Source organism: Neolamprologus multifasciatus, chromosome 13 (assembly GCF_963576455.1).
Source record: "Neolamprologus multifasciatus chromosome 13, fNeoMul1.2, whole genome shotgun sequence".
Taxonomy (NCBI): Eukaryota; Metazoa; Chordata; class Actinopteri; order Cichliformes; family Cichlidae; genus Neolamprologus; species Neolamprologus multifasciatus.
In genome coordinates this window covers 30,225,010-30,247,527 of record NC_140451.1, presented here as the reverse complement: position 1 = coordinate 30,247,527, position 22,518 = coordinate 30,225,010, and the positions used below count along the sequence as shown (strand labels likewise).

General features: G+C 40.8%; 1 protein-coding gene across 2 annotated transcripts in view; it reads left to right on the top strand.

Annotated features, from left to right (window-relative positions):
- LOC146505786 (protein kinase C epsilon type-like) overlaps nucleotides 1-22,518 on the top strand; it is a 104,344-nt gene that overhangs the window by 33,336 nt on the left and 48,490 nt on the right. For both annotated transcript variants that reach the window (XR_014877679.1, XM_085183300.1), the window contains exons 2-8: nucleotides 7,553-7,616; nucleotides 18,481-18,649; nucleotides 21,356-21,390; nucleotides 21,481-21,569; nucleotides 21,666-21,795; nucleotides 21,916-22,058; nucleotides 22,375-22,471. Coding sequence is in view for 1 of the 2 variants with exons in the window: in XM_085183300.1 (XP_085039426.1) it covers nucleotides 7,553-7,616; nucleotides 18,481-18,649; nucleotides 21,356-21,390; nucleotides 21,481-21,569; nucleotides 21,666-21,795; nucleotides 21,916-22,058; nucleotides 22,375-22,471 (727 nt within the window). In the remaining variant the exon portion in view is untranslated. The remainder of the gene's footprint in view (nucleotides 1-7,552; nucleotides 7,617-18,480; nucleotides 18,650-21,355; nucleotides 21,391-21,480; nucleotides 21,570-21,665; nucleotides 21,796-21,915; nucleotides 22,059-22,374; nucleotides 22,472-22,518) is intronic.

Sequence of the window (22,518 nt, the reverse complement as noted above, 5' to 3'; positions counted from 1 at the left end):
TGACTTACTAAAATGCAGCATGATTGTACAACACGATGATTTTATTGTCAGTTTTCTCCCTGGATTATAGTATTTCATTCACGTTAATTGCATGAATTTAGACCCTAAAATCAGAATGGCATATATTATTCCATTACCATTGTTGTTTTCATGTTGGAGAGAGAACGTCAGAGTGTGTCTGGAGCGGCTTAGAGCCAAGAGTTCACCAAAGTCATGTGATTTCACTTCAACCTTGACAGCCAGTGGAGCTGTGTGTTTGTGTGTGTGTCTGTGTGTTTAGAGAGCTGGCAGGTGTGGAAAGGAGTCATGACTTGTTGAAGGACCTTTATTTTTGGGCCAGTCTGGATCACTAGGAGTTCACACATGCTCATACACAGTAGAAGCTGCACAGCAATATACAGCTGAGTCACACTTTTGCCCCTTACACCCAGGGCTATTGTTTGAAGTTTCTACCTGGGGGAAAAAGAAAAAGAAAAGACCCAAATTAAGTCAAAAGCTGCATAAAATAACCAATCTTGGGCTTTGTGGATAAGATACATTTTGCTCAGTTTATTATCAAAATATACTCCTGCTTAGTAAATTGCAAAAAGGGTAATAATCAAAAATTAAGCTGTTCAAAAAGTCCTTAATTGCATCTCTAATTCATTTGATACAGTAGCAGTGAAGTAACAAAAAGTCCCTACATTGGTCATGGTAGTTTTAGATTGTCTCTTTTTTATGATAGTTGGCTGTTGGACTCCACTAAGGCTTCCCTTTGTTCCAGATTGTTAATGATTTTTATGGAAAGAATTTGCAGGTATAGGATCTCACCTATGCTAGTAGTAGATTATTAAGTCCTGTTGGCTTCATCGAGCGACAGCCTCGAGCTCATGCTGGGGCGGTTTGCAGCCGAGCGTGAAGTGGCAGAGTTGAGAATTAGCACCTCCGAGTCTGAGTTCATGACTCGGGCAGAGAGTGTAGCAGGTGTGTGAGAGCAAACACAGAAAAAGGATGATTGTGATGAACATTCATGGTGTTAAAAGATTGAACAGAATGACTGATCATCTCAGCACTTTACAGTTATTAACATAAACCACAAACACGCACACACACACATGCTTTTGATGCATTAGGGCAGATGAGGCAGGATGGAGGAAAACCTGCTCAATTGAGTTAAAGGCTGCAATTTAATTATCCTATGTGCGCATTTGTTTGTCTGTGTGTGTCTGTGTGTGTCTGTGTGTGTGTTTTTTCGAAAGAAAAAATATATATTAAATTTGACTCCTTGTTTGATATACAACACAATATGCACAGTGAAGTACTACCTGATGAAAACCATGTGACGTTTGATCAGCCAGTGAAATCAAGTAGCAGATATACAGCATTGTTTTGTTTATAACCAATCAAATCTAGATTGGATTAACATACATCTCACATTAACATGTTTGATTTTTATGAAAACTGAAAAATGGATTTGTTTTATGTGAAGTCATATGATGAAGTTATTCCCTGATTAATCTTAAAATGTTCCTTTTACCAGTCAAACGCGATGACAAGTAAATCTAGAGCGTGTGCCATGTGTATGGGAGTGAATTCATAATAACAAAACCAGCGGACGTACACGCATGCACACTGAAGGGCCTTTTCCTTCCTCTTCAACATCTATATTTAGTGACATCTGCACCTGTGAGTTTGAGCACGCTCAGTAGCAGCAGATGAATGGAGAGCTGTGACCTCAAAGGCACTGTGTGCATGTGTGTTGTGATCTTTGAGGTCCTGATGGACACAGCGCTTTTTTCTTTCCTGATGTTGTTTCCATTCTAAGGCTCTACACCAGTGTTTATACTTTCGATTGTTTGTTGTGTAGGTCTCTGATTTTAAGTTTGGGGCTTCACATATTTTTTTATTGTAAATGTAGAACTAAAATTACCCACACCTTCCTTTTCCAGGCAAAAATTATGGACAATCTCAGATTGCTAGGGAAAATCTGTTGGCAAATGATGCGATTAGTCGTTAGCAGATTGCTACAGTTGCCTGTAGTTTGCATGGAACATGCAACACGTTCTTACTCCCAAAGCGTAACATTTTGCGCCAGGTGACAACACGTCGCTATGTTACGAGATCGGAAAAATTAGGAAACATGAGAACCGTTCTACGCATGAACATTTTATTTTTTACTTAAATTGCTTTGGAAAACACTATCTAACGTCATTAAAGTGCTGGTTAAAGTTAGGGATAAGGTTATGGTTATGGTTAGGGCTGGAATACATGGCTGGAATGTGTATTACCACGGGAGCGTCATTCTACTGGATTTCATCCCTAACCCGGTGCGTAGCATAAGAATGCGGAAGGTCACCTTTCGCGTTCCCCGGGAATGCCTCAGGACTTGACAAATCGTCAATATATTACGCCTCGGGAGTGAGAATGGGCTGGAAAATGTCTGCAAACATTTGCCAACTACATGCCAAACAGTAATTGGTAATTGTAACTTTGCAGGTGATTGATCTTTAAAGGGTTTAGAGAGAGTGCCTGGTTACCTGGCCTTTGCCTGCTGGGCCTCATCAGGCACATCCCAAATAACCAGCATGGACCTTCATAAAAAAACTTGGGTGTGTGAGGAGTTTGTTAAAGCCCTGGAGCAGGACTTTTGGCTGCCCTCAAAGAAATTCTGGCAAGCCATCAGATGACTAGGGAGGGGAAAATCATCTGGTCAGCGGGGATGGAGCACTGCTGACTTCCATTGTGGATATAGTTGGGTGTTGGAAGGAATACTTGGATGATCTCCTCAACTGCTTCCATAGAGGAAGCACTCTAGGAATGTGGGGGGTACCTTATCCATCACTACACAACTCTCATCCACCCAAGTAGAAGGGGCCCTGGGGCCAATGAGATTCAGCCTGAGTTCCTTAACCCTCTTGATGTTGTGGGGTTGTCTTGGTTGACCCATCCTTGCACAGAGATCTGGCACGATCCCTCTGGATTGGCAGACCATTGGATGGTTTGCCTTTTTAAGAAGGTGGAACAGAGAGTGTGCTTTAATTAAAGGGGGATCACAATCCACAGCCTCCCTAGGAAGATCTGTACCGGAGTCCTAGAGAAGAGAGTCTATCCATTAGTTAAACCTCGGACTCAGGAGGAACAATCTGGTTATTGTCCTATCCAGAACGCCGGGTAAACTGTTTATCCCCTTGAGCATGTATGTGGGTGTGTTGGGGTGTTTTGAGAGTATGGGGTATCTTGGGGTGGGGTATATAGTAGGGGTATATTGCTACAGGCCATTCCCAGTTGTGTTGGTTTCCACCAAGGCTGCCTTTTGTCACCAGTTCTGTTCAAAAAATGTATGAAAAGGGGAATGAACGCCATTTTATCAGAGTAACCGAGTGATGGAAGGTTTGCACTTTCTCAGGATCTGGTTTTTGCTTTTTGCATAGATCTCTCAGGTGGGTTGAGAACACCTTGTTAGCTGGGAAAAGGAGGTTACAAAAGGAACTGTTACCACCATGACTCAGGCTTGAATAAGCAAAGGTGGATGGGTGGATGAACAGCCAGATTGTTATACTTCTGGTTGCAAAAAGACTTCCGGTCCTGTAGCAGTTGTGGGAAACAGCCCATTTTATTCATCAAAAACAATTATCATTGGCCTGCTTTACTGCTTCCAAACAATCTGCCTGACTTTTAACTACACTTAATGTCAATCCCTCTCTATAAAACATTTTTACCCTGGATAATTTTAGCGCGTATGGGTTTAGAAAAACAACACATCCCCAATACACTTGTCAGTACACCTACATGTTCTTTCCATATCTGTCACAAAGACAACACACTTTCTTTGCTTGATTGACAGATTCAACAAAAACAGCCCGAATCTGAGTAATTTCGTTGTTTATAGATCGTTCAGTCTTGTCACCAGAATGCGACTGTCCCTCCTCTGTCAGTTTCATGGTAATTTTTTGCCTCTCTCATCTGTCCATCTGCCACAATGACTTCCTTCCTTCCGTTTGTTCTTCTAGAAAATGCAGATGGATGAGAATAATTATCTTGTTAAACCTCAAAATGTTCACAGTGTACTGTCCTGCCTAATGATGAAGATCCATTAAGCAGGGAAGGAAAAAGAAGTGCCATTCCAGGAACAAGTACTGGATATAAAATGTGTTTTAACAACTACAACTGCAAAAAAAAAAGAAAGATCTCCTCCTCCTTCACTGTCGTACTGGAACGAGCCAACAAACTTTCTCTGTCCTCCCCCTCATCCGTCTCCCTCTCTCTGCTTTCCATCTCTTACTGTATACATTACTGAACCCACGCCTGTTCGCCTTCACTGCACGAGTCTTCGCTTACTGCTGTTCACAGTGTGCGTGTGAATGTGTGAATGTGTGTGTTCACATTGGGATTATCACCACTGTGGGTGGTACAGTCTGCTGGTAGAAACTCAGTGAACCCTTCAGCCAATACCCGCTTTCATCAGATTGCTCAAATGTGCTAAGGCGCAGACATACATGCTTTGATGTGTACTGTATGCACACACACGTGCAGGCACTCAATAATCTCCACTTCCCTAAACGTCTCCCTAAAACCATTCAGACTCCTCGATATTTGCATATGGGTCTTATGCGTGTGAGAGTGTGGCTGTGAGTGTTTGTGAGGTATATATTTGACGTGTGGGTGTCTGACAGGATATGTGTCAATCTCAACTGCACGCCACAGCAGTTTTTTCCTTGAACTTTCTTGCCACATTGCCAGTGTGTCTTGCAAGTGGCACTGTGATATTTTGGCCCAACAGGATGCCACAGTTGTACGATTTCTCACAGGTTGGTGAAAATTTTTTAGTTGCGTTGCTTTTTTTTTTCCAATACCATAAGCACATAACGGAAAATCCTGTGAAAACCACATGTGAAACAATCACATCATAGGGCTTTCCTTTGAATGATCCCCTATTTAAAACTTCTTTTGGTAGGGTTTGTGTTTTTTTTTATTGCATAATTGTGCACGCAAGAGAGCAACATAGCATGCAAAAGCATTTGACAAAACAGACCTCACATTTACATACCTGCCACTCTAACTGTAACTGAGACAAGGTGACTGAAACTTTGAAGAAGGGAAGGCAGAGCAGGGTAATGCACCCCCTGCTCTTGCTCCACTGATCTCTGCTAATTAGCTTGCAGTGATGGTGCATAGTGATAGCAGATTGAGAAGCAGTTTTCCATCAGACCACGTGCCCCTTGTCTAAAAGTCTGGATTTTTTATGCGTTTTCAAATTCAGATGGTATCAAATCTGGGAAGTTGTTGGTAGGGCTAGGTGGCTGGAAAATTATATTTTAATTTAATTTGCAGTTTTGGTTTTCAGCGGTATTGGAATAAAACTAGTAATTCTAGGAAACTCATGTTTTTTTCCCCTTGTGTTGTGAGTCAGTGCACCTCTTTCCTTTACTTGATTGCACTTTTGACCCTGCCTGAAAGTTAGAATTCACTTGATGTTTAGCTCAGTTCCAGCCTAAAAGATGTGTTTAGAGGATGCAACACTCACAAGGTGCCTTCAGGTGAAGCTGTGCAAGGATTTTTTAATGGTTTCCTTTGTCTACATCTCACTTTGCATCTCTTGCCCTGTTCGCTTGTCAGAGTAACAACTTTGCAGCTGGTTTTATCTCACTCGCCCTGTGGTTTCCATGTTGGTCTCCTGAGGCACGCAAGTCCACTGCAGCCTGGGCAACCTTCTGCTTCTGGCTTCACTTGCAGCCATTGTCTGGATGATGGTCTTGTAAGATCAAAGACGCAACCTAATCGGGGCTTAAATCCCTACCAGACTAACCTGTGTCCCCCATCTTCTCACCTCTTCATTTAAATTATTTTTCATTTTTCATTTCAATGGTCTTACTGCTGCATGAAGTTCATGCATTTTAAAACTGATAGCGCCTGATTGTTATAAATTGCTGAGTCACACCACTTAAGAGTTATCTGAGCACATGAAGCTACGGACATCATTCAGTGTGATTTTCCGCTTACTCAGGATATCTAACCAACATAGATAGCGCTGGGCGGTATAATCAGAAATATCTATCGCAGTTGTTTTCTCTCTGCGAGTCTAGCAGCTTCATATTTTGATAGATATTATTTTTGCATCAGTCGCTCTTTATAAAGGTTTGCAATGACTCAATGTTCTATCAGGAGTATATAAAAACCCCCATTTAATAGTATCATTAAAAAAAACAAAGCATAAATACAATACAATAAACAACCAAAACAATACATAAGCTACTCTTATTGACTCTGCTAACTAGCTGCCTTAGCTGCCTCGTAACATCCTTGCAAACACCAATTTCCTTAAACGTGCAATGATCTTATCTCTAAATGTTTTGATTTTGGGGGATTTATTTTGATGGACCCTTGGAAAACTGTGTAGGATGAGTGAATGGTCCTAACTAGGGCTGCCAGTCGACTAGTCACGATTAGTGGACGCTTCGTTTGACGCTTTGTAAGATCCCAAAAGACGCAGGAATAAGCTGTAGGATTTAAGAGTGTAATAACGGACTGAAACAGAAGATGGCAGCACTGCACGTACAAGGATGCCAGCTGCCGTTAAACCCCGAAGAAGAAGAAGAAGCTGTGTCCCAGAATTCATAGCACGGCCCAGCTCAACAACAACAATGGCGGCAGCTAGTTAGTTTTAATATTACTCTTATTATTCTTTCTGGGTCACAAAATAAACAATCAACATATTTTCAGGCGAGAATGTAGCTGTGTAAACCTCAAATATCTGCTCAGTTTATCAAGACACCACATATTTTCAAAAGCGCTCCGACGTTTTCGGAGACGTCTGTTACCCACCAGCTAGCTCGATAGCTAGCCCGGGCTCGATAGCTAGCCCGGGCTAGCAAGGCTCACTAGAGCCCCTGAGAACACCGGACTCCGGCAAATGTTTTCAAACCCACCACGGTCTTTCGCTACTCAGGTTAAACATGATATATAAGTCACTTGGATAACTTAAAAATGTTATAGTTTGCCTTTTTTAAAAGTATTTTATTGGTTCCTGATTAAATCGGTTTGGCTGAGATTAAAGTTAGAATTTTTACTCAGCTGAATAAATGTCAAGCAGATTAAACTCCATTGAAACAATCTGCAAATTTCATTAAAATTTAATAAACTCTCATCTTGTCTTTATTTTTAGTTAGCACATACCTTAAACACTTAAAGCTGTAAGCTAATGATAGTTATATAAGAGCAGATGCTGCTGGTGCAATAAGCTGTATGTTTTACGTCCAATGGATGATGATCTGATTAGTCGACTGATCGAAAAATAATCGGTGACTAGTCGACTATCAAAATAATCGTTTGTGGCAGCCCTAGTCCTAACACGTAAAGAAGTAGAGAAGCATTGTTAATTAATTATTATTTATTAAAGAATCATTTTCTTATTTTCAGGAAATAATTCAGTTTCATTTAGTATAAAAGGATTTAAGTTGACTCCTATGAGTACACTGCAGCATAAGCTGCTAATGTGGCATCGTTTAGTACGAGTTTGTCTAATTTTTTTTTTGTCTCTTTCTTATTTTATTCCTCATTACCTTTCTCTCTGCAGATTGACCTGGAACCAGAGGGGAAGGTGTATGTTGTTATTGACCTATCAGGATCTTCCAGTGAAGGTAAGAACTGTTTTATGAAGCTCTGCGGGGTCTGCCATGTATGTAACACAGAGCTCTCGGTCTCACTTATCTCTTGTTAAAAGCTGCTGTGTAACTGTCGCAGGAGCTTTCAGTGTAAAGTGATGATGAAGATGTTGTATTACGAGGCAAAAGCCTGTGTTTGTCAAGTCACTCTGACTCTCACAGCTGATGCTACATTCACACCTTCTCCTCATTGAATTGCAGAAAACCAGTGTTGCCACATGCAGATCTATTAAAACACCTTGCATGTGTGCAAAGTCCTTATACATATTTGCAGCATGTTTTATAAATAAATTATATCAAAAAATTCAAATAAGCTCATATACCAAATATTGAAGATAAATAGGATATTAATAACACTGTCTTTAAGATGGGACAGAGTAATAGGATACGTAAATATGCAGTGACAGTTCAATAATTTGTTATTTTGCATTTTTTAATAACAACGCTAGTAGTGATGTATTTGTGAAGTTAAATATGTAAGTACAGTTTAAAGGTATGTCAGAGCTAAAATAAAAGCATAGACTACGCCATTAATCTCTTATTATGCGGTTAGAAACAGTTAAAAAGTTAAAGTTTCTAACTGCAGTAGCTCAAGTATATGTCTGTGAAGGTCCTCAGTCATCCAGGTCATCGTAGTCTAAGGAGCTTGGAAAGAAATGGTGACCCACACCCGTTTTCACACCTTGGCTCATGTGATTAGGTCGAGGATCATCAGGGGGTCCTTTGTCCCTCTTTGGGGGGATACTCCCACTGGGTTTAAATCTGGGACTCTCCACCATTTGACCTTAGAACTGAAGAAGCTTCTCGGATGAGAGGTGAAACGTCTTCAAGCAACTTACAGAAGCAACTTACTTTTCTTTCCAAGCTCCTTAGAGCTCAAGTATACCACTTTGGCCCTCCTTGTTGTGTTGTTAAGGTACATCCTTTGGCCTTTTTGGTTGTATTGCACAGAGACAAATACATGTTATGTAGTTTTTACACTTTCTTTGCTGTCACATTTTAACTTATAATTGAAAAATAAAGAAGACAGAAAAAGAAGAGAAAAGAAAAGAAAAACTAGGGTTAGGAGGCTGCAGGGCAGGTAGGTTTACGTAGTACTCAGGGTTGTAACATCATATACAAAATCACACCTCATATGCTTAACATAGTCTGTCCATTTAGACCATATTCCGTAGAAGGTATCCCTCTGAAGTTTAAGAGAAAATGACACTTTTTCCATCGTATAGATCTCTTGTACAGAATGTATCCAGTCTTCTATCGTTGGTGGTTCAGGCTTAAGCCATCTTCTCGTAAGAGGCTTTTTACTTGCGGCCAGAAGGATATACAGGAGTCTTCTGTCGTTGGAATTCAGTTTATCCACTGGTACATTGCACAAAAATATGGTCTCAAAAGTTGAAGGAAACATAAATGAAAAAACATTTTGTAAATGATCATGGATTAGAGACAAGAGATTGGTCTCTAAACAATATTATTTTAAGTGCTAGCAAAGGCACAATTGTAAAAACATCAGCAAAAAGCTGCTATTTTTATTTCGTTTTTTTTTTTAAATGGTCGTTAAACAAAAATTTTGAACCTCTTGATTTGCAAAAGTCCATCAGATTAAGGAAAAAAAAAATCTAATATAAAAAAACCAGAACAGTCTCCACAGCCTTTGTTAAATGACTGCACTCATACTGATCGTCATTATAGTTTCACATCCTTTCTCTAATAATTTTAATGTGCAGTTTTTGAGCTTTTAGTGGGTGTTAAGTGAAAGGAAAGTGAAAGCAATAATGTAAGCATAGTGCTCCATTTGTATTAAGAGAAAGTAGGTTTTTGCTCTATAATGCAGCATACACACACTTTAGAAATAATAATTTGGAATTAGGAATAGAGGAACAAAGAGAATGTAAAAAACAATGTTGGTGTTAGATGAACCAACAGATATGTGTGTTTACTTCTCTTTTTTGTTTTTGTTACTCGGTGAGAATGTGACGTCAGGAGTGAGTCACCCTGTCACTGCACGGAATTCGCAGCATTACATTAGGAAATAGATGTGTCAGATTCCCTATGTGTTTCTATGACGATGATGTCTTCTTCGGTATGAGTTAAATGATGCAATCAGAGTTTGACTGTAAACTCAGAGATCACCTCATCATTTAAGATGTGAGACACAGTGCTTCGAGAGAGCCTCAAGCTGTAATCTTGTACTCCTACGTGTTGCTGTATGTTTCGCTGCAAAAACAGAGATGTAACAGTGTGGTTGAGGAGTGCAGATACTGATGTGATATACAGAACTAGTACTTACACTTGGAACAAGACTATAATCGTTGATGCTTTGACTAAATGCTGAGGCCCCATAGGCTGCATGTAAAAGATGGACACAAGGTTCAAGTTATATAAAAATGAAGAACTGATATGTCAAATATTCGCACATGATAAAATAATCAGCCCAGCCCAGTTAGGGCAACAGAATCACTTTCCAATTCATCGTGGTTCTCTTCCCTTTCAGTAACCATTACTCTGCAACCACACTATGCCTGACTAAAGTAAGCTGACAACCACTAACCGGTTCACTTTTCTGTTGCTGCAGCAACTTCTCACTTGTGGAGCGAGGTACTTCCCGCAGCAAACCTGCTTCCTTAGTCATAGACAAAAGTACAGTTAGGCTGTTGTTACAGTGTTGAGTCAAGCATTGGAGACGGGCAAGCTGTTGATGAATTAATACTTAGTTTAATTATTGATTTATCGTCTTCTCTTGCAGTGGTTTTTCTTCTCCATTTTGAGCAGTGTAAGCTAACCATAGCACTGCAGCTGTGTGGCTCTACACTGAGCTTTGACTTCAGTTTGTGCACGGCCTGACTGAGTTACTGCAGTATAAAAACTGAGCATTGCATATCTGATGTTTGCTTCAGCTAAGTAAATAAAATGAAGCTGAGGATGATGACGATCGCATCCATTTTCAAATTTTCAATCAATTTTGCAATATTATTGTTTTTGTGAATTATATTTGCTATCATGCAGTGAAAATCTGAAATTATTACACCACCGGATGGATGTAGCCATGGTGACATCCTTTACAGCTTTGTGCATTAATTTGTTTCGAAATGCCAGTTGTGCCAGTTTGGGTGATTTGTAGCAATGCCTGGATATCTTGATGCATTCTCAATCATCCAGGAAAGTAAATCTCCAAAAGTTGATTCTGTTCATCTGGATGTAGCGTTTTGTGGGAGAAACGTTTCGTCACTCATCCAAGTGACTTCTTCAGTCTCGGACTTCAGACTGAAGAAGTCACAGACCCCAGAGACTGCTAGTGAACTTCTACCGTTCCACCATCGAGACCCTTCTGACTTAGTTTTAATGTTTTATTTGGGAACAGAATGGTGTGTATGTGTAAGTTTGGTGATGGAGTTTTTATTATGAATGAATGATGAATTTTTATGCATTATTGTCTATTTTTTTATGTTTTAGGACAACAGATGGAAATTAGCCTTTGGCTAGAATCTGGCATGTTTACATTCATGTAATTTCTTTTTTACATTTATGTTCATTAACATGCACTGTCCTAAATAAATAAAAAAAATTAAATTAAATTACTGCTGCACACTCAGGTTCAACTGCTGCACTGTGGAGAACACGAGGAAAGTGCAGCGGGTGGTGAGGGCAGCAGAGCGGGCAATCGGCACCACTTTGTTACATCCCCACATAAAAGCTTGGCGAAGAGGGTGGGAGACAGTAACAGTTGGATCCGGGTTGAAATGAAAAGAACGGCAGGCAGACGTATTTAACACAAAATAAGTCTTTATTATAATCAATTAACTCAATAATCATATAAATAGTAACAACAAAAAGAGACAGCACCGCTGCTTTAATGATAAATCAGACAGGTCAACCCAAAGAGATAGTGACCACTTCAACAAAGAAAACAACTATAAGGCTTCAACAGAAAAAGACAGCAACGCTGCTATTAACAATAACCAGGCAGGCCAAGCAAAATAATGGAGGCCGCCGTCACTTAAGGGAAACCACCGCTCAGTTAAGAACTACTCACAAAGAGCCACGCACGGTGGGGCTGGTCACACACAGCAGAGACATTTATACTGGCAGACTTCAGCAGAAAGTCAATATCATATCCGTATGTTTGCAGGTGCATGTATAACTTGTACATATCTTTCTTGTGTAAATGTAAATTTGTCTGTGTTATGTGTGTATTTCACACACATGGAGAGATGCCAAACTGCCTTTCATTGTTCTTGCAACAGTGACGATAAAGAGCTATTCTATTCTATTCTATTCTATTCTATTCTATTCTATTGTTGTGGAGATGTAACTACTGAGTGATATGTGCACGTAAATTAGCAAAATACAGTGATATTGCAAATCATCTTTTTGTAGAAACTTTTATTTTGAAATTTCTCTTCATACTTGTGGAGCTTTTCAATCGGGCCTCCTATTAACAGAATGTTTAACCAGAGGTGAAAAGTTAACATTGGTACATCTAATCTGTACCTAATTGCATTTTTACGGTATGTTGGAGAGACATGAGAGACTGTGAGAGAGAAGGCAGAAAGGGAGTTATCCAGAGGTCGCGAGAGGAGAAGGGGAGTGGTTGTGGGGTGATAAATTGATTAGTAAGGTGGAGTGTTCGCTAATGGACCAGTTACATCATTGAAAGTGATTGAGAGGGAGATCAGTGGAGAGTGACAAAGAGGTCTCATTAGGTTTTTCTGCAGGAAATATTAATTTTCCTTTTCCCTGTTTTTCGTAAATGGACTCTAAAGCTATATTGCCTGCTGGGACTCTGCTCCTTGTTGTTTCTTTGCAGTGGCATACAGTATGTTTATGTGCCTGTGTGTTTGTGATCTACTGCAATTGCAGTTATTACATAAACGTGTTTGCATAGCAAGGAAGACATGGGTGAACTGTCAGGCCTGAGAGCAGCAATCAGCCTATTAGCTTTAATACAAGCACGGGGTTGTGGAAGCAGCTACACACACACACACACTCGCAAAGCCTTGTTGTCTCCAGGGTCATACTCTGCTGCTAACATCAAGTGTAATGTGTGTGTTTTGTCTGACCCTTTTTGTTATCATCTGTTAAACTATCCTTCTGTGAAAGTGATGAAAAAACGATGCTTAAGATGCACATGCTTAATACAGACTGTTGGCACACGGGATACCGTATACCAATAGTAGTGGGTCCACCTCACTTTTGTGTTGACTAAATATTAACATTAATATGAAACAGATAAAGAAACAATAACAACAGCAAAAAAAGAAAAGAAAATTTCAAGTAAGCACTGCCTATGGCTTTCTCCAGGACACACAAAAATTTAATGAGTTCTTTATTGATAAAAAAGTAAAAAATCTTATTAACCAAATACATACAACATAAACTAACCAACCAACAGTGTTGGGGAGTAACGGAATACATGTACCGCCGTTACGTATTTAAAATACAAAATATGAGTAACTGTATTCCATTACAGTTACCGTTTAAAAAGGTGGTATTTAGAATACAGTTACTTTGTTGAAATAAATGGATTACACGTACTTCCCTGTTTCATATTGTGGCGGGTCAGGACTGTTTGGGTTTTGTTTGACAGCTACGTTCTGTTGTTCCAGGCGGCAGCGTTACAGTTGCCATGGTTACAGGGTGACGCTCTCTCTCTCTCTGCGTGTTTCCTGGGTGAGAGAGCGTTTTTTTGTTGTTGTTGTGCTAAGCTAACAGGCAGAATGCTACAGGTATAGCTCTAAAGAATGTAGCATCATGGGCAGTGTAGTCCGTGCTGCAGGGAGAATGGACTGCCATACCCGTTATGTGTCTGTGAGCGAGGGAGGGAGAAAAAGGAAAAGTACGAGCTGTCATCGAGCAGAAACGGGAGCTGGAAGCATGTAAATATAATAATAACCACTGCAGCCAAGAAGAGAGCCTGACGAGCCCAGTTGTAAGTAAGCTATTAAGACTCGACTGTACACCGTGTTCGTGTTTTCCTCCAAAAACAATAAGTTCTGTTGGAGCAGCCTTTCAACGCCTCTCTCTGTCTCTCGCTAGCAAAGTTGACCCAGACAACAAAGTAAAGCTAGTTTTCGGCTACGAGCCCAACACAGAACCCACCGTATTAGCCAGAGGTCCCTTTACTACGGTTCGGAGCCGCGGACCTTCAGTAACAGTAATAAATCACAGCAATAGTACATTCATGTAAACAGCATGATAATATATTAAGTAATCCAAAGTATTCAGAATACGTTACTCTCATTGAGTAACGTAACGGAATACGTTACAGAATACATTTTAGGGCATGTATTCTGTAATCTGTAATGGAATACATTTTAAAAGTAACCTTCCCAACACTGCCAACCAAATACTTTGTTCGGTATACCTGTTCAGCTGCTTATATGGCAGAAACCAGCACATTTATGCATGTGAATATGGTCAAACAGCCTGCTGTTCAAAGTTCAAACTGAGCATCAGAATAGAAATAGGTTAATAGAGTAGGGGCTCAAAATAAAGCCATGCACAAAAAAAGCACACAATAAAAAAAAGAAAAGTGATATAGTGACTTTGAACGTGGCATAATCATTGGTGCCAGGTGGGCTGGTCTCAGTATTTTAGAGAAAGCTACTTTACTCTGATTTTCCTGCACAACTTTCAGGAGGGTTTTTAGAAAATAGTCCAAAAATAGAGGAAAATGCCCAGTGAGCAGCTGTTCTCTGGGTGAAAATACCTTTCTGATGGCAGACGCCAGACGAGAACTGGCAGACTTCTTTGAGTTGATGGAAGCTAATAGTAACTCAAATAACCACTCATTACAGTCAAGGTATGCGGGTGAGCATGCACCTCTGAAGGTACAACTCATCAAACCATGAAACAGATGGGCAACAACAGCAGCAGAAGACCACACCGGGTACCAATCCTGTCAGCTAGGAACAGGAAAGCGAGGCTGCAATTTGCACATGCTCACCAAAACCAAAGAAAGGAAGATTCGATTGCCTGGCCTGAGGAGTCTGAGCTTCACATCATGGATGTGGAGCCAAAACATTTCCAGTATATCGTGCCAGTATGGACTAAAATCCTTGCAACAATAAATATCTACCTTAGCTTTGCAGTTATGTTTACCTCCTTCACTCACCCAGGATGTAATGTGATTACTTGGTTTGTCTGACTATTCATTTGCCAAATTACTTGAAACACTGTGGATGCATTTGCATGAAAATGCAAGCTTGGCGCTGCCCAGCATAAAAGTGTTGAACATCAACACTGACCTGAAGAACACTGGCCTGGTGGACAGTGTTACAAATGAATCTGCATCCAGATATCCTTCAGGATTCAGAGATTTAATTCATTCATGGCAGGGAGATGATGTTCAGATTTATTCACAAAATTCTTCAGGCATTTAATCTTCAAGGTAACATTTGATACTAGTGTGCTGCAGCTCAACAAATATCAGAGACTATCTGTCAATATGTTCCTGACTTTGAAAGCCAAAAAAGAATGCATGCATTGGCCTACTTAAGTCTAACTTTTGGGGTCATGATAAGGACGTGACAGAGGAGCAACCTTTCTACCGCTGCCAACCTCCAACCCTGACTCCTTCCCTAGTGTAAGACACCAAGTCTAACACTGTTGCCAGGCAGCAGTCATCAGTTGCTAGGCGATGCTGATGGCAAAGGGGCTGAAGGAGTAAGACTGATGACAAGCAGAACATGACAGGCAGGAAGGAATGTAGACTAAGTCTTTGAGGCTTAGAGAGTGGTGCTGCTGGAGATGTAAAGTTTGACAAGGTGGTGATACCAGAGGAAAGTTCAGTTATTACATCACCACAATCACTGGGGTTCACTCTGAGAAAACACAGCAGAACTCAAGCTAAGTTACACAAACCAGACAAATTTGAATGAGAAATACTGCACGTGAGTTTAACCAGAGGTCTTAAATTGTTCTGTTCTTTGTTCTTCGGGTGATCGTGGCTCAAGAGTTGGGAGTTCGTCTTGTAATCGGAAGGTTGCCGGTTCGAGCCCCGGCTTGGACAGTCTCGGTCGTTGTGTCCTTGGGCAAGACACTTCACCCGTTGCCTACTGGTGGTGGTCAGAGGGCCCGGTGGCGCCAGTGTCCGGCAGCCTCGCCTCTGTCAGTGCGCCCCAGGGTGGCTGTGGCTACAACGTAGCTGCCATCACCAGTGTGTGAATGTGTGGATGACTGGATGTGTAAAGCGCTATACAAATACAGGCCATTTACCATTTTACCATTTGTTCTTACTTCAGATTGTGATTTGCAATTCTCCCCCAGCTAAAACATTGTTGTCTACGTCTTTATTTCTTTCTCACTTTCTCTGTTCTTTTAGTGTCTTCCGTCAGCTACCACCACATAACAGCAAAATGTGAAATACTCACCCAAAAAAATCCATCTCTTCATGTTTGTTGTCTCCTTTTTTTTGTAACATCATGACTTTGAAATTGATGTATTTCACTTGTCCAGACTTTTCGAGCCTCTGACCTCCAAGAAAAAAGCTCTAAAAGACATGACAACTGTTGTATTTGACCTTAACTGTGATTGTAGTCGTTTAAATGGTGATTAATGGCATATTATAAGCTAACACTGTGTTAAAACAGGCATGCACATGTCCAGTCATATCCAGAAATACTGGTCGGTTAAACATATTATTCTTATAGTATTAATCTACGACAACAGTTACCCGTTTGAAGATGTCATCATCCCACTTGCTACTACCTTCTCTCCCACTCTATCTGAATGGAAGTCATAATCGATCACAGGTGGAAAGTAAACCGATTATGACCGCACTAACCAGCATTATACTGGTCAGAAAGGTTACGCAGGAAACTGTGCATTTACAATCTGCTCAGTTTTAAGTGTCTTCTGTCTTTTAGACCAGCGGTCTCCAACCTTTTTTGCGCCACGGACCGGTTTATGCCCGACAATATTTTCACGGACCGGCCTTTAAGGTGTCGCGGATAAATACAACAAAATAAAACTAGTACCGGTACCGAAAAAAAAGAAGATTTATTCATAACACACGTGAAAAGACCCAGGAAAACCGAGTTAACGATAAAAACGATAAGAAAATAACGCTGAAAACCGATAAAAACCCTGAAAACTATACATTTCACACCTGAGCCTCAACTCTCGCGGCCCGGTACCAAACGACTCACGGACCGGTACCTGTCTGAGGCCCGGGGGTTGGAGACCGCTGTTTTAGACCACTTGAATCTTCTTAATGTTTTTTCTGTCACTTAATGAACTATCAGATTAGTCCAGGAACTCCCCTAATTTAAAGAAATAGAAATAAGTGTAACGATCTGTCACATGTTTGGCTCTAGTATTTGGAGAGAGAGGCAAAATGCTTCACTGCCAATCTCTCAAACCTCCAAATACATGAGCAAACACGCGATATACATGAACAAGACTCATTAAGCGTAATAGCATTCAGCAGGTTCCATGTAAGTTGACGTAGACGTGTCTTTTTTTAGCTAGCAAACCAAGTTTTCATGCATTCAAGTTCATGTATTGGCGGGAGCATTGGGAACTCATATTCCTCCAGAGGGAGGGAGATAAAGTGCTGCAGGTGTTGCCAGTGGAAAAAAAAGTTGAGAACAAAGCGCAGAACAGAACAAGCATCAGTGACAGCAGATATGACGCTGATGTAGTCAGAGCATTAAATGGAAAGAGGGAGATGTGGTGGGGTTGGGATGCAGAGCAGCTTGCAGATGGGCATGCTGCAGTAGCTTAAATAGCTTTCTCTATTTGAGATTGTCCAGTTGGGTGTGTTGGAGGATATCAGCTGAGCCTGGGCTGTCACTGGCAGCAGCTGCTCTGTCAGGGTCCCAGATGAGCTTTGCTCTTTGCTTTACTTTCCTACATGATGAGTGTTGTTGAATGCTGAATAATGTAAGATCAAAGAGAGAGGATGTTTGGAGTTCTCAAGCCACGGCCGTTGAGGAAACTGGAAATGCATACTCGACGGCACATGTGGCCGACAGAGTCAGAAGACAGATGTTCGCGCAGCGTCGGTCATATCAAAAATGCAAATCAATTCTATCACAGGACTGAATTATTCAATTGTTCTTTTTTTAAACGTTTGAGTCGTCTCCAAAATATACACACTGTCAGGTGGAATGTAACACACAGTACTCGGAGTTTAGTTGTGAGTGATAATGCTTGTAGTCGGGGGGAAAACGTCCACATGGAGTTCTTCAATCCAAATGGCACAATCTGATAGATCTGGGTGTATTAACACATCAAATTGAACAATTTGGCCTATTTAATAAATACAAACAACCTCATTTCTATCTTTTTTTAATTCTCACTACCTCTATTTCTACAAAGTTTCAACCTGAAGTCTTTGCTCTTTTCCCTTACTCCTCTTTACTTGACTTTAACTGACCTCTCCTTTACCTCTCTTCCGCTCTCACTTACTCATCCTATGAAATGTGTGTGTAATTAACAAGATCAGGCAGTAATTGAAACATCTGCACTTCCATTGGGAAACCCCTGAGTAATTAAACCAGAAGAAAAGCAGAGGTCACAAACACTGGGACTTGGTTTAAGGAAAAAGGACTAATGTGCTGATTGTCACCAAAGGGACACACTGCCAGCCCTGTAGTGTCATTGCCATCTACTGGCTACTTGTTGGAAATGCAGTTTTTATTTATCATCAATCGTGCAGGTGTTGCTCGTTTACAGGAGATGCCAACATGAGTAACCAACAAAGATTATAAAGCACTGACTATCAAAAAGCGGAATAAATGGAGCTTATTCACGTTACTTACTGGAGAGACTGGAAATAAAACCATAACTGTAACACAGCATAACATCCTTCTTGTATTTTTGTTGTGTTTTCGTACAGCAGCGGCAGGCTCTACCGAAAATGAGGAGCGCGTGTTTCGACAGCGGATGCGTCCCAGGAAGCGTCAAGGTGCCGTCCGTCGGAGAGTCCACCAAGTCAACGGACACAAGTTCATGGCCACCTACCTGAGACAGCCCACGTACTGCTCGCACTGCAGGGACTTCATCTGGTTAGAAGCACATGCACGCTCATGTCTATAGAGTGATTAATATGCACACATCGCGTTACAGATCGGCAGAAAGAAACCTGTAAATAAAGAAAGAAAAATAATCAACAAACTGTAGATGAGAGTGTGTCTGCATTGAAGACGGGACGGGAATGTGGCAGCAGTGCAAAGAGATGAAAGCAATTGCATTTGCGAGTCCTTCTATCAAAGGTTAATGAATCCAGAGTCTCTCACTGAAAATGCCAAGGTTGGTTCAGAGTGAACGTATGAAGTGTTGATAGGTTAATAAAGAAAAAGTTTCTTAACTGACCAGCTGTGTGTAAACATCCGTTTTACAATAGCTGCCTTTCACTGATGTGCGTTCGCTGCTTCACTTCCTTAACCCAGTTTTCTCCCAGTAATAACCTGCTCTTTTGTTTACACGTAAGCACAGTGGATGCTGTGAAGTGGGGAGTAACAAACAAAGCCAGCTGTGTTTGTTTCCATCCCAACAAACGGCTGTTAGCTTCACTCACATGGAAACCATGTGGCCTCGGTGCTCCGCTCGCTTTCAGCTGCGCTCTGAAAGAACGTTTGATGTGTAATCAGAATCACAAGGGAGCTGTGCTTCGGTCTCCGAGTGGTCAGGGTCTGTGATGTGGTGAATCAGCAAAAAAACTGCAAGGAGTCTGTTTAATTTTTGTGTAAGCTCACTGTTATATCCTGAAATAATCTCTGAAAAATACGCCCTTTCAGTGGGTTTGAGAACAGTGCCACTTTTCGCTTTTTGGCCGTATAAATGTGTCGGAAACCAGCATAGACTGCATCATTTTGCAGAGGCTGAAGAATCCACTGAATCTTGCCGAAGAATAATACTAGACTCCCATCATCCTCCTGGTAGAATTTTAGAAGGAGGAAAACTTTCAACCTCTACCTTCCCTTATGTGTGCAAAAAAAAAAGCCAAAGGAGAAAGAGAAGATGCTGCAGAATTTGCATGATGTTAAACACAAAAAGGCTTTTTCCACAAACTGGCTTACAGCTGCGCTTCTTTCTCGTTTATTAAGTGAAACACATTTGCTTTAAATTGGAAGTAAGGACACACGGTTTTAGAAAAACAACCACAACAACTGGTTAATGACATAACTGAGAAAGAACTCCCTTTTAACAGGGAGGCACTTCCAGTCGAACCAGCCTCAGGTTTAAGCGCCTGCTGTAGTTAGTTAAGCAGGAAAAAGATAAGTGGCAACCAGGGCTGCCACGATTAATCGACTAGTCCCGATTACGTCGACTATTAAAATCGTCGACAACTAATTTAATAGTCGACGCTTCGTTTGAAGCTTTGTAAGATCCCAAAAGTCGCAGGAATAAGCTGTAGGATTTAAGAGTGTAATAACGGACTGAAACAGAAGATGGCAGCACTGCATGTACAAGGATGCCAGCTGCCGTTAAACCCCGAAGAAGAAGAAGCTGTGTCTCAGAATTCATAGCGCGGCCCAGCTCAGTTTCCAACAATGGCGGCAGCTAGTTAGTTTTAATATTACTCTTATTATTCTTTCTGGGTCACAAAATAAACGTTTAACATATTTTCTGGCGAGAATGTAGCTGTGTAAACCTCAAATATCTGCTCAGTTTATCAAGACACCACATATTTTCAAAAGCGCTCCGACGTTTTCGGAGACGTCTGTTACCCACTAGCTCGATAGCTAGCTGGGGGCTAGGCTAACTAGAGTCCGTGAGAACACCGGACTCCCGGATAATCATTGTCAAACCATCGCTATCTTTCGCTACTCAGGTTAAACATGATATATAAGTCACTTAGATAACTTAAAAATGTTATAGTTTGGCCTTTTTTTGTATTTTATTTGTTCCTGAGTAAATCGGTTTGGCTGAGATTAAAGTTATAGTTTTTACACAGCTGAATAAATGTCAAGCAGACAGCTGATTATCAGAAGTGTGAGATGGTGGAGAATTTACTCCGGTGTCCGTTATGTTTTAGATAGCAAGGAGTTTATTAAACTTCACCGAAACAATCTGCAACTTTCATTAAAATTTAATAAACTATCATTTTGTCTTTATTTTTAGTTAGCACATACCTTAAACACTTAAAGCTGTAAGCTAATGATAGTTATATAAGAGCAGATGCTGCTGGTGCAATAAGCTGTACTTTTTATGTCCGATGGATTTAATTAGTCGACTAATCGCAAAAATAATCGTTTGTGGCAGCCCTAGTGGCAACAAACAGGACAAAACCCAAACTTTGGAACAGAGTAGACAAATCAAAAAAAATTATTTGCATTGAGCAAATACAATGAGTCCTCATCATTCAGGACTTTATCTGTGAAAGACTGATTATAAATTCAAAGTAAAGAGAAGTTAATACAGGTGAAAGATGAGCCATTTTTCTAGGCCCTGATAGAAGCTGATGTAACAAATTAATGGACTCGTTTTCCAGCATTACTATGAGATTTATAATCATTCAGACATTGATGTTCACTCATAACCTTTATGGGGCTTGCAATAAAGCTTGACCTTCAAAATCAAAGTACTGTAACAATTCTAAATCAGATATTCTATTTTCTATTAAATGCAGCTTAAATAATCTTCTAAAATTGTGACATAAACCTTGAAAAAGGGAATCAAAGTTTCTAAATTATGTAAAAAATATGAAGACAGCAGTCCACAACACTTTTTTTTTTTTTAACATTTCTCTTATCTCTGTCTGATTGTAGGGGGGTTTTAGGAAAGCAGGGCTATCAGTGTCAAGGTAAGACAATATTTACCTATACAAGTGGCTGCACTTTAATCACACGTAAAACCTGTTAATGTGTGCGTTGTATGTGTGTACCCGCTGCAGTGTGTACCTGTGTTGTCCACAAGCGCTGCCATGAGCTGATCATTACCAAATGTGCCGGGATGAAGAAGCAGGACGACATGGTCGGGGAGGTACGGATGTGAAACACTTTAACAACCTACGCACGGATTCTTAAAAATTTCAGGGACCCTTCTGTTTGTCTTACTGTTATTTGGTGCATCCTGCAGGTGGGGTCTCAGAGATTCAGCGTTAATGTCCCGCACAAGTTCAGCATCCACAGCTTTAAAGTTCTCACCTTCTGTGACCACTGTGGGTCTCTGCTGTGGGGTCTGATGCGACAGGGACTCCAGTGTAAAGGTACAAGTGAGCACGTGACGTTCTTTAGCTAATACAACTGTAAGCAAAGATGTCTGTATATTATCGTTTGGATAAACTCTTTCTAGAATCTGTTCTTACTCTTCTTGCTTCGTTTCCCAGTTTGTAAGGTGAACGTACACAGACGCTGTGAGAGTAACGTAGCTCCAAACTGTGGCGTTGATGCCAGAGGGATCGCTAAAGTCCTGTCTGACCTCGGAGTCACTCCAGACAAGATCTCTAACAGCGCCCAGAGACGGAAAAAGGTTTGGAAATATGCCAGAGTGTTCTCGAGAGGCTTTAGAGTTATTCTAAATTTTATATTTAATGGTATTTAAAGGTTTTTCTGAATAAACAGTGGAAACTAATTGAGGGGCGTACCCACTGGGGATGTGTCCTTCAAAAACCATGTACTTAAAAGATGGATCTACGCACTATGGTGTCAACAGCTGCTGTGTGAAGTCCGGTTATGAAGCCTTGAGATGAGCGTTTTCGCTGTCGCCTGCATGTGGTGTTAACATACCGACCGTGAATCATAAGTTCTTGATGACATGTTGATGGGGACGTGTTTTCTTTGAACAGCTTACTCAGGCTCAGGATCCTCAGCAGCCGTTATCAGGGATCCCTCAGATAGAAGACGATCGCTCAAAGTCTGCCCCCACCTCCCCGTGTGATCAGGGTAGGCACATTTTCTGACTATTAAAGTCTGAGGAGCAAACAGAATGG